Source organism: Centroberyx gerrardi, chromosome 14 (assembly GCF_048128805.1).
Source record: "Centroberyx gerrardi isolate f3 chromosome 14, fCenGer3.hap1.cur.20231027, whole genome shotgun sequence".
Lineage (NCBI taxonomy): Eukaryota > Metazoa > Chordata > Actinopteri > Beryciformes > Berycidae > Centroberyx > Centroberyx gerrardi.
In genome coordinates, this window is record NC_136010.1 from 12,161,702 (window position 1) to 12,174,635 (window position 12,934).

The window sequence follows — 12,934 nt, forward strand, 5'->3', positions numbered from 1 at the left end:
TATTCTTAAATTATATTAATGACTTTTGACTTAGAGTGTGTTGAGAGCAATCTGAAATCAAAGATTAATTATGTTTGTCCCTTTTTGTTCCCCACCTCTACCATGTTTCTTGTTGTTGCCATGGCATTTATTCATTAAAGATGGAGGAATGTGGCATCTATGGTCTTGTTTTAACAACCAGAAAGCATGCTGTATCAGACATGAGTGGAAAAACTACCTCACCACTAAACAAAATGAGTGTATTCCTTTGGTTGTGGTATCAGGAAGGGAATATTTTTGGAGTCAGCTGCTGGGAAAAGAGGGAAAAAAAAGACATTACAGAGAGGGCAGATGACAGTGTTTTCTTTACTTTCATCTAGCATCACATTGATTATAATTAACAAATCTTAAAATGTGAGAAATTTTAGAAAAGGACATTTTACTTTTTTCTTACTTAACATTTCATTCAAATATAAAAAAAAACCCACTATGAATAAAGGGAACATGATCATAGTGTATAGTTCATAGATGTGATATGTAGACTAGGATTCAACTGATATGGTTTTGTGATACCAACATTTTTGAATTGATGCTGCTGATAGCCAATATTTTGTGCCAATATCCAATACCGTTAAATTTGACCATATCTGTACCAAAAATTTACAAAAATATTTTGACCAAGGGACTCTAAAACTCTCTAATGAAGCTCAGGATGATAACAATACTACTACTACTGCTACTACTACTACTAGTAATAACATACTTATGCGTACTTGTGTGGAATCTGATCAAAAGGTTGCATTAGAATCGATTCATGTTGAAGGCTTCCCATAGACCAGTGTGTTATTGATCAATTATAAAATAAATATGTAATCATACAAACTGCATCATAGTCCACTGAAGGGTGATGAGACTGACTGATTTTTAATATTTTTAATTAAAGGCCAGTATCGGCCCAGTATATCAGCAATCCAACATACTGGTCTAACCCTAATGTGGACAATATTTAATTTGTATATCATGTATTTATCATCTATCTCTATCTCATCTATATCTTGTATGACACAAAATCATCATCTTCGTTGCACACGATTTTCCTCAGAACAACTGCAGCAGTAGACAGAAATGGGATTCGGAGAAAACATTTCCATTGCTGTTCTTGAAATGTCGGTCATGATGGTCAAAAATGATACCTGAGAAAGAGCAAATGAGGAACCTGAACCTGCAGCATCATTGTTATGAATGTCTCAATGAAACCTCACTTATCTTAAGATTTTCAGATTGAGATAAAATTTCACAATAACGGTTCTATTGTATTGCATTTCTTAATTATTTTCTGATACTTTTGTCTCACCCCTTTCATTGCTGTATTTCTACATAAAAACTGTCCACATTGTATCAGCGGTGCAGAAGAAGAATTTCCCCCTAACTCTGTGTGTGTGTGTGTGTGTGTGTGTGTGTGTGTGTGTGTGTGCAAACATGGGTACATTAATGTATTTGGGTGCATGTGTGTACAGCCATGGATGTCAAGGTTGGCGGGTTATACAGAGGCAGAGAGTGAAGGCAGGGAAAGGAGGATGTTGGGTGGCGGAAGCTCTGCTGAACGCTGATAAAAGCAGCGCTAGGTTCTTATGAAGGGAACTGCTAACTGCTGTGGTTTCTGGCATAAGCTGAGGAGTGGGGAGCAGCCCATTCTATCACATTGTTACTTTGTCCTGACCATCTACTGCTGTGCTATTGCTCAAATACTTCTACTCTCTACTCTCTGTGAGCTATAGACAGGTATAATTTAAATCTTTTAGTGAACTTGAACAGAGAGGATGTCAAAGAGAAATGAAGCAATCGTCTCTGATATTCCCTCACATTATGTCTTGTTCAGTTAAAGAACTCCTGAATGTAAAGGGGGTTGTTTTATGCTTCGTCCATGGTTTATTCTCCCCATTAAAAAGCAAAACACTGTGTTCCTGTACTTTTTCCGTCAGCAGTTAAAATGTTTGCATTTAAGCAATATGTTGGCGTTTGGTGGAAGATTTTATCCAAAGTACACCACAATGTGAGTGTATGCATTTTCCTATAGCTAATTACTTAAAAGAAATCTTTGGTGTGGCTCCATTGAGAATCAAAATGTTAACCCAGCACTGTCAGTGCCATGCACCATCCAGTAAAAAACACAAAGTCATAATATAGTTTTTAGAGTACTATTGTAACATCTCTGACATTCATCACCATTGCCAAGTCTGCCAGTCATCACCACTGTCATAGAGTTTACATACTGTATATTTCAATGCATTGTGTATGTGAAAATAAAGAAATTGACACATCAAAACAGACTTGTAAGATGAGGCGGCATATACGACATGTAAGAATATTTTAACCTTTCTGTACAGTTCAAGGCAGCATACTGTTTCCTCTCCATCCTCCAGGGTAATTTTGAAATCTTAGTGGTTGAATTGTGTAAACATAGAGCAGCATTGCAAAATTTCATGGTTGCCCACAGCACTGTTGCAAATGTAAGTTAAAGTAGTTAACTGTTATTGTAGGCTTGTATTTTTTTGCAGGGCAATCATGAACTAATAGCAATAGCCCATTCTCCTTTGAAAGGATACATTTTCCAGTGTTATTTAAGAGACTGAAATCCAAAATATCTTACAGTAAGTCCCAACAGTGATGTCATTTATGGAGTGAGATAGAGGGAAATCCCCATCAGCCTGGGTTTCCAAATGCTTCCCAGAAGTGGGAACTAAGATAATTGGGGTTGGTTAACTGTAGGAGGATCCTTAAAAAGATGTTGATGAGTCCAAGCAAGCTAAAATGGCATACGAGATTTTACGTTACAGGCCAGAGCAACAGAAAACAGCAACAGCCTCAAGTAACTCAACTGTTTGGTGTACAGTAACCATACGAGTTGGCTGATACATTGTTTAACTCCAACGAAAAAGAACTACAGCAATTCTATAATAAAGTTTTAATAGCTACAGATATACCCACATGATAGCTCCTATGGGGATATTACAGAAATATTATCAGAACGGGGTTAGGATAGTTGTAGTGAGTTGTAGTACTATAAAATGATCACTAAAACTCACTACTGAGTCACTACCAAAGGAACACTGTAACTCCCTACAGACCATACAATGATTTTTGTATAGCAGCTTTGTGTAAATAATATTGGAGTGACAAAATGTTGGTAGATTTAAATGCACTCTATGGTTGGCCATATATTTTCCGCTTTCACCCTAGATAAAATGCATTTCCTGTCTGTGTGTTTCTGTAGTGTGAACTCTGGACTGCTGTGCTACTGTACACAGCCACAACGCATCAGCCAATGGGAGAGAGCCGCATTCATTTACGCACTACGTACCCAAACTAGTAGCCTGCTAGCTAGCTTGCTAACCAGAAAGAAGATGGATTCTCCCATACTGGTAATGTTAATAGCTGTCACGTATATTGATCTAACATAGTATGTGCGTTGTTTAAGACATCAATCTAAACATTTCACAGAAATATCTGATGGTCATTGCTTCACAAAACCTAGCGAAATCTGCTAACGTTATCGAGTTGACTCTGGAGCTAGAGGAGCTGTGTTGGCTAACTAGCTAGCTAACGTTACCTTACTGTGTGTTTGTGGGTGATGTGGAAGTTTCATGTTTTCATTCTTTTGGCTTCCTGTAGCAGCTGTCACTTTCAACATTATTCGAATCATATTGACGACTATTTGTGTTTCAGTCATCCGACATTAGTCTGTTTACCTTTTGAGTCTGGCACAGACAGTAACTACTTGTCTTGGCCAGCTAACTTTGGTTAGCTAACAGGCTTGCTGCATTGAAAGAGATGTGTGATACGCCAACGTCACACATTTACCTATGTAACGTTAGTTAATATCAGCTAACGTTAACTGGCTTGTAAAGTAATGTAACGACACGTGTGAATGAAGATTATTCTATTTGTCTGTTTCTCTAACAGGACCCATCCTTGTACACTGTCAAAGCAGTTCTCATTCTGGACAACGATGGAGACAGGCTTTATGCCAAGGTATGATTATGGCAAGTGAACAGTGACATAACTTAGACTGGTTAATTTTGATAAAGCATTTCCTAGCTGAACTTCTTGTTACTAGACCTGCAGGATGGTAATTTTCATGTAAGGTTGAATGTGCTATGTGTAGCAGTTTTAACCATCAATATAGTCAAATTGATTGTGATACATTGGGATAATTACTGTTAACAAATGAGACCATGGTTGAGATGATTGGTAGCCTGTATCTCACGCCAGTGGTTTTGGCAGTGCTATTGTTTCTCAAAATGAAGACAACTCAAAATCCATTTGCTTCCTGTCGCAAAGAGAATCTTTACATCTTTGGTCAAAGGTTTTCTCTTTTACTTTACTGAAGAGAATAAACATGTTAGAAGTAATTTTTACATAGGCCTTTCATTTGTTCTGCTATCTGCCATTGCAAGAAAGTCTGCAGGTTTTCATTCCAGCTAAACACTACCCACTGATGTTTATTTAGTTCCTCCTCTTTGGTTGAAGGTGTGTAAATCAGTGAAATCAGCTGCTGTAGTGTTTGGTGGGAATGAAAACCTGCATACTCTTGACCTCCAGTGGCTCAATCTGCTTTTGTGTCGTAAAGCAATTCAGGAGATATACTGTGAAATCCTATCCGGTGGCACCCAATGCAAAATGCAGTAGTAATAGTATAGAGGCTGCCAATCTTCTTGGCGATTGTCTGGCTTGTTTACGTTAATTGAAAAAAATGTCTCATAATTAATGCGGTGAAGATTTATTGATGTTAAAATGCTACACATAGCACCTTTTTAATGTAAAGCTGCATCCTAACTCAAATAGCCTCAGATTGTTACTGTATTTCATTTGCTTTAGTTGCATCTTTAGTCTGAGCGTGACCCATGTAAAACCTTGAAAGAAATCTTGTCCACAGAAGAAGCGTCTGGTCAAAAAGGGGGTCAGATGTGATGCCTTGCTCCTTGAGCACATACAAAACAGATATCTGTAATGTGATACTGTTCGTACAACAATATTTATTGGGTTTATTTGATCACTGATCTCAAAATTTGGTCAGTGTGTGCTAGAGGCAGCGCTGGCATGTGCCACACGGACAGGGAGAACAGTGCTTACACGGCGGGGCAAATGGTGGAGTTGGAGTGCTCCGTTTGTGAGACATACAAAGTTGACTTGTGTCATACAATACCTTCCTCCTTGTGCATCAAGAAGGAAGGCATTGTATCAGAACCTGTTTTTGCCCAGCCACTTCTTGCTGCGCGGTATTTGGGTAAGATTTCCCCCATGGTTTTGCATTGGTTGAGTTCAGATTCATGTTCGGACTCTCTGCACCATCATCAGTGTTTATTTTGCTTTTATTTGCTTTATTGGCCCCACACATCTTGAAAAATGTAAATCTGGTGAAAATCTGGCCATATTGTCAGCTTATCCAAAACAAAAATAACAATTGCAATGACAGTTACAGCACAATTGTCCATATAAGTATCTCAATAAAATTCGGTCGTAAACGGCATCACTTACTGGAATTGATCCTGGGATTCGCCCAACAGCAAAGCTAGGTCTCAACAGCAAAATTAGTCCCATCCCCATCTGCAAAATAAAAAATATGGAAAACACTGCCATACTTGTGTGTTAACTGCCTCCTTCTTCATTTTTAATTTATTTACAGTATTATGATGATACATACCCTACAGTGAAGGAACAGAAGGCGTTTGAGAAGAACATATTCAACAAAACACACCGGACAGATAGTAAGAGAGAGCATGATTACTATTAAAAAACAATCACTTTTTACCCCTCAATACAGGGCTAATGTGCATGGTTGTTTTTGTGTGCTTCTAGGTGAGATAGCATTACTGGAGGGCCTCACAGTTGTCTACAAGAGCAACATAGACCTCTTCTTTTATGTGATTGGAAGTTCACATGAAAATGAGGTAGGTTTAGTTGTAGGATATAGTAGTACACCAATATTGGCTATGAGTAGTACCTCTCAACTATAAGCCAATCAAGAAAGTCATGGGAAAAAAATGTCCAAACTATCCAGTGTAATAACGTTATGTGGCTTTAGGACACAGATTTTTATTATTTATTAATGCATACTAAACTGTCTTTCTATTTAGGAATGACAGATTTGGCAAGTGTTTCTGTTTGGCATTCTGACATCTAATTTTATAATGTAATTAATGGATGAACATAATTTCATGCATCATCAAATTGCATTATACTGGTACGCTGTTCTTGGTATCTGTGTCCCTCACAGATGGAAAGTAAAAGTAGTTTAGAGCCTGCAGTGGCAGAGACTGCCAGTGGTATAGGTGCACCAGTAATTGGAAGGAATAACGTAAATCTTAGGTTTCACAGAAAATACTGTGAACATCATCAAAAAGTGATTGTACCCATGTTATTTCTTGATTGACTTTGTCCATAAGGTAAAACAATGTAGCCTCATTAGCCATGAATAAATTCTAGTGTGTGTTTTTTTTTGTTGTTTTTTTTTTATTCTCTCCAGCTTATGTTGATGGCCGTTCTAAATTGCCTTTTTGATTCGCTCAGTCAGATGTTGAGGTGAGTTGTACAGTTTTGGCAGTATTTATTTACACTCCAAATTAGTCATCTTGTAGTCTAAGACTAGATAGTTAAGCTTAAGTATTTTTTCTCACTTTGCAGGAAGAATGTTGAGAGGAGGGCTTTGTTGGAGAATATGGAGGGCCTCTTCCTTGCTGTGGATGAAATTGTAGATGGAGGGTAAGCGAGAATTGATTGCTCAAAACTGTTGACAATAAGTTATCTCTGGCTAAAATGACTATATATTAGTGCATTTTTCCTCTCAGTATACCAGTTACAAGCCTGTCTCTTTGCTGCCTCCTACAGGGTGATCCTTGAGAGTGACCCGCAACAAGTTGTGCACCGTGTGGCTCTCAGAGTAAGCCTCTCCTCTTCTCTCCTCTCCTCTGAAACATTAAACACAATGTAATCTTGCTAGTCCTAGCTGTAAACATACCATGTTTCTTCCTGTAGGGAGATGATGTGCCTTTGACAGAGCAGACAGTCACCCAGGTAAGAAAAAACATTCCTGCCTTGCTCTTCTCTCTGCTATAAAGTGTAAATGCTCCATTAGTTTATTGACTGTTGAAACTCATTAGCATAGAACTTGTGAATACAAGGGCATTGTTATAGCATCATTCTCCTCCACTCCTACTCTGTCACTCGCCTCTAGATTGTCACACATTGCCTTATCTCCTATGCATGTGTACATGATTACTAATTATTTGGTGGTAAGGTGGTAGGTAGCCAGCGGTGGTTCTGTCTTTTAGTTCCTAGATGACTCTGCCTGTGTGTGTGCTCCTCCTGATTAATGTTCTCATTTAAGAGGCCTGAGACAGGCTACCGCCATCCCTCCTCTGGCCATGATTAATGGCTGTCCCCCTTCCCCATGCTTTATGGTTATGGTTCGCCTTTCATTCAATGAATTAAGATGATTAATTAAATCTTGCATATTTCTCTTCATGTACATCACTCATTTACCCTTCTTTGGTCAATTTTTAAAAAAATATATAAAATTTATCAATATTGTTCCTTTCAACCTCCTTTAAAGTGTCAGCGATTTTTTTTTTTTTTTTTTTTTTTTTTTTTTTTTTTTTTTTTTTTCTCCCACAGGGTTTCTCTCAAATAGTGAAACCATACTGTACCGGGCAATACATTTAATAATGTAGTGTTTTGTTGTTGGAGTTGTTGCTCAAAACTAGTTTTCCTCCACAGGTACTTCAGTCTGCCAAAGAACAGATCAAGTGGTCACTTCTACGATAGGGTCACTCCGACACCAGCCTACCAATGAGCCACTGTTCAGTCTTCATGGCGCTGTTCCATATACTCCTTTTCCTCTGATTTCCACTCCTCTCCTCCAGTCCAGGCTGTGAGGATCACAGTGGCTCATCCAGTCACTCTCCAAGGAATTCTTATGTTTCAGTTGTTTTTCCCTTTCTATGCAGGCTTGGGGTTAAGATAGGATATGGTATACATTCCAGCTCCTGGGTCTAGCCTGTCTATGTCTTCTCTTTACAGAACTTCAGTGTTTATTGATGAAGTGTATCTTTCCATGTAAAACATTGTGATGACCCTCATTATAGCCTATGATAACATTCCATGTTTTTCTTACAACAAGAAGTTTATCCCATTTGACAGCACCCTGTCATCTCCTCCAGACTACTGTACAAACTCAAGTATTGAGGCACTGATTCTGTTATACCATATTTCATTTATACGAATATTGTGATAAAACATGTACAATAAGGCGTACTGTAAGTATACCACTGGTTGTGGAGGCATGTATTTGTTTTATCCAGTGATCATCCATCATCAGATACTTTGAATAAATGTTTCTTGACATTGATACTCGAACAGCTGTGATATCACAAAAACTACCTGCTGTGTGTTTTATTCTTAACACATTGATTCTTTCACCATCTTTTTCATGAATGGTCACATACAGAGGAATGGTCATTGACTTTATGCTAGGTTGTCATTCATGCTGTTAACATGATTTGCTATTGTAGCTTATATCAACAGATTTAGCCAGGTTGTAAGAGCAAGTGTCTCCTTATTCCAGAACCATGCTGTACCATGCGCTCTTTGTTCTTCAAGATCTCAGTGGTAGCCAGAGACTCTCAGCTAGAGCAAGGGCTCCATCTCCTGGTGTCTGCAATGAAGCACAAGGCTGAGGTACACTGATAGAAAACACAAGAGATATCAGAGTTTACCATGCACCATTGCATAGGCGCCTATAATGTACTGTATGCCGATGATGTGAAGCTGAGCATACTTGATTCATTTCTACTCTGTAGAGCCAACATGTGCATCATGAATTGTGTGCTTTCGTGCATGCACCCCCATTTACACACACACATACACACACCCCATACACTCATTTTTATGTAAATGAAGGATACCCTCCAGAGAGAAATGGATGTGAGAATAGGCACTACATCATGTAGGTACCTGATGCATATCGCAGGAGAAGAGGTGATCTATCTGCATTCCTCCACCTTGGTACCCCCGTATGTTCTCATGCTGACCTCTTGAAGGCATTTGTTGCAAGCTGAGATTTGCGTTGTGTTGCGCAACAGACAGATCCACCATGCCTAATGTGAACCATATTGTGGCAGCAGGCCTCGTCTAAGCCCATGACTCCTCCGTAGCCTTCTCCCCTCCTTGTCCTTCTCACCCTCAGACGCCTTATCCCTGGAACTACTTTGCATGCTGTGGCATGTCTGCTGGCCAGGGTCAGCAGACATGTCTGTGGCCGTTTCAGTGTTTGGGGTACATCGTGACTTTAACCCATTTTTTTTCCATATCTCTCTGTTGTCTCTAAGTCTAATGATTTGGCTCAGATATCAAAGGGAGAGGCAGATAAAGGGAATGCTCTGCATGTTGAGCTGTCTATGGCCTGGAGCAGTCAGTGGAAGTAGATCACACATGTTACTGGTAATAATGTCAGAATGAAGAAGGTAGATTTAACCATTGCACCCTTTTATTTGCAGTATGGGAAATTCCATACCTCTTCCATTGGCAATTGTTAAATCTTTTTGATTATTCCACTTTCTGAAAATATTTATCTTTGATGTGAGGTGATTATCTCAATCACAATTATGTAGGGTGGAACACAGCAGTAACAAAGTTTGAGGTTTGATTCTCGCTGGGTCCACCTGTGTTTGGAAAAAAAAATTATGCAGGCATAGTATTATAAGGCACTTTGGAAATAAGTGTCCAGGAAATGTCATGAAGCTTTTTTGCAGGCATACCTCCCAATATTTCTGTCTTTTAAAAGGAGAACACTACTGAATTTTTATGTTTTAATATGTTATTCTAGGCCACAGGACCTTAATGGCGTCACACAGGCTTACAGCTCCATTGAGAATTGAAAAAAGTGCGTATGGTACCATGTAAGGTAGCATGTAGGGTGGGTTTCTGGGGATACTGATGCATTTTTCTGGGCTAAAATGGTTAGCAATACTGGAAAATAAAGCATAGGTAAAAGCTAAAACAAACATTCAGACACAGAATCGCTTTAATCACCAATACAATGTGCTTGATGCATGTCTGTTATACATCAATCACAGTTTACTATACGCAGATCGCAGTGGATATGAGACAGGACAACAGTATGTGTGTGTGCTTGTGTGCATGCATGTGGGTTGATGTTTTCACGTAATAGAGAGGAGTGTAGTCAATGAAACTGTTATTGGCTCTGACCTATGGACCTATTGTCTTGGCTTTGCTCCAGTTTGATTCAGCCTGTGAATCTGTGGCTCTTTATGGCTGCAGAGATAGCATGAATGGAGGCTATGTTGGCGCTACTTGCTAAGCGTTTAACTATAGAAAGAGCAGGGAGTAGAGAAAGGTAATCATTATAAATGGACTCCATTATCACACCAGTTTACTGTTATCGCGCCAGTTTGCTGGTATAATGAGAACCGCTTTCTGTCTCAGTGTGTGGTTTCAGTGAGGAGGGGTAACATGAAGGTTAAAGAGGACGAGGTTAGCAGAAGTAGACAGCAGTAAATGTGATTAGATGAGATCCCAGCGAGGGCACGGCGGGGAAGAGATAGGGTTAAAATGGATCCCACCCAAGGTGCCTGTCCAGACCCTCACTTTTCATCTAGATAGCCCAGCAGCACCATCGGGCGCTCAATGACTTGCTTTCATCCGCTAATTACAGTTGCACCATCGTAAAAAACCAAAGAGGTAATTTATATTAATTATACAGGAATGAGTATAACAGTCTGAAACGCCATGGCTTGACATGCTGTACATAACATGCAGTAAAATTGTCAGAGACGTGTGGGCTAGAGCCCTGTAATTGATCGATGCATACAGTGAAAGAGTCTCCCTCGCTCACTCTCTCTCCCTCTTTTGTGTGTGTGTGTGTGTGGAGTGTGTGAGTAAGAGTCAATAAATTATCATCATCTGCAAGCTTACAGAGTCTTTATGTCATAGTCAATGGGCCTGAGCACCCATCCAATGGCTTGCCCTGGTGAAGAGAAACAACACAGGGGAAAACAATGACAGTGTGTTGGAACCAATACAGCCAACATATTAAACAAAGTGCCTTAATTATTGTTTGAGCAGGACAAAGGGCAAGACCCACATGATATTTCATGACCCACTGTATTAAAATTAACAAGGCTATTTTAGCTCTAAAGATTGCTTTCACAGATGAAGATTAAGCCTAGACCTAGACAAAGATGGTTCATGGAAAAGAGACCTCCATGGAAAAGAACATTTTAGCCTTACGATCAGTCAGTGTCTGTGAAACCAGCCTTTTCTTTGTGTGCTTGAAAGGCTGGCATATTGTTAAGCTGCATTGACTCGGTTTTCAAAATAAACTAAACCAATGTCAAATGCATGGAATCATTATAAACATTGGATTTTTGAAATGGGTCGATAAAGGCTGCTCAAAGTGTGTGTGTGTGTGTGTGTGTGTGTGTGTGTGTGTGTGTGTGTGTGCGTGCAGGCAGAGTGGAGGAGGTATGGGCCTGGGGCTGGTCCCTTTGCCTCAACAGCATCTTGGCAGCCTGACGTGCTTTATGACCGTGGTTGCCCTCACTGGGCCTGTTTATGGATTCCCATAGAATAGAGAATCATGGCCGCTCCAGGAAAAGCCAGCCAAAAACAACACCTCCACCATTGCACTTTTGCCTGCCTCTGCCATAACTCAACATGCTATTTATGTTTCTGAAGAAAAAAAAAAAAGTATTCATAGTAATGACATAAGATGACTGTAAATTCTGATGCTAATGTTTAATTTTTTTTGTTGATGTAAGATAAAAATGTCACCACAAATGTGTCTGGTTTATTGGGTGTCATTACAATTTGGTGAGAAAATTGTAGGGCTTTGTTGAGGGAAAGCTTTTTTCTTTGCATTGGAATAGCATTGCCTTTGCAGAACCAGTTATTTTATGATGCCTGTAAGATTTATTACATGAAAATGTTCAACTTTGATAGGATAATGAAAGTGCATCACCAAGGGCATTGTTAATGGAGGAAATATTCTACCTGATGTGTTTTTCCTCTGCTGTTTTCCCCACAGTTCTCTTGGACCAATGCAGTCCATTACTCTTCACTGAGAGCATGCTTTAGCCGAGTGATAGTGATGCACTCTGTATGCGAACATCCTCCTCTCAATTTAGAGAGTGTGGTGATCAAGCTTAGACGGAGCGGGGCCATGCCGTGTCTTTCGCTGTGATTTAGCAGCAGAACAAACTCCTCCAGCCCAGAACCTGCTGTGCCGCAGCGGCAAGTTTACCAACCAGTTGTCCTCCTCTGGAGCTGCACAACTGGGGCACATCTGGTCAGCGGTTGGGCTCCGCTAACCCCCACAACCCCCCCAGAACTTCCTCGACGGTCAGACTGTAATCCCGAGGGCAGCCTGTAGCACGGCGCCTGCCACTGCCCACTGATTGTGCTGTTTCATGACAGTCAGAGGTTACTGGGTTACTGCTGTTATCAAACAGTCAACACTAAGTTTGGGACTAGCGATGATGCAAGAGAGCACTAAAGAATAGCCATCACTCATTTTCACTGTAGACAGTCAACATCAGACACAGCCATGCTGGCCGTAAAGCTTTATGAGTGTTTCTCCTGGTGTTATTCAACTCCCATTGCATCCCTCAGGGGGACATATGTTTCTCCTCTTTTGTGGCCGTGTTTAGTCTTGTTTTGCTCCGAAAATTCCTCCACATGCCCTACACCATTTTACTACAGTTTGAGTGTGTGTGATTTTTATCGGGGCCAAAGAATGAAAACGAAAAGCATTTTATTCTGTGGCATGCCTCTGAACCCTCAGTTCATTCCCTCCTCCCTCTGTCATCTACTCTTTCTCTCTCTCACTTTCTCCCCTCCCTCCCCATGGATTCCCCAACCACACCACAACGCCGTTAAC

At 40.0% G+C, this 12,934-nt stretch overlaps 1 protein-coding gene across 1 annotated transcript; it reads left to right on the plus strand.

The window, feature by feature from the left end:
• Window positions 1–3,282: 3,282 nt before the first annotated feature.
• Window positions 3,283–8,417, plus strand: copz1 (COPI coat complex subunit zeta 1). Its single transcript, XM_071905830.2, has 9 exons — window positions 3,283–3,401; window positions 3,943–4,011; window positions 5,666–5,747; window positions 5,839–5,930; window positions 6,506–6,561; window positions 6,664–6,741; window positions 6,868–6,919; window positions 7,015–7,053; window positions 7,756–8,417. The coding sequence occupies exons 1-9, from the start codon at window positions 3,384–3,386 to the stop codon at window positions 7,801–7,803; spliced, it is 534 nt and encodes a 177-aa protein (XP_071761931.1). The 5' UTR covers window positions 3,283–3,383; the 3' UTR covers window positions 7,804–8,417.
• Window positions 8,418–12,934: the final 4,517 nt, after the last annotated feature.

Bases quoted from the DNA above. Each gene is read 5' to 3' on its own strand.
- copz1 (XM_071905830.2), top strand. The intron at 6,742-6,867 runs GTAAGCGAGAAT...TGCCTCCTACAG, and splicing joins GATGAAATTGTAGATGGAGG to GGTGATCCTTGAGAGTGACC. The intron at 6,920-7,014 runs GTAAGCCTCTCC...TTCTTCCTGTAG, and splicing joins TGCACCGTGTGGCTCTCAGA to GGAGATGATGTGCCTTTGAC.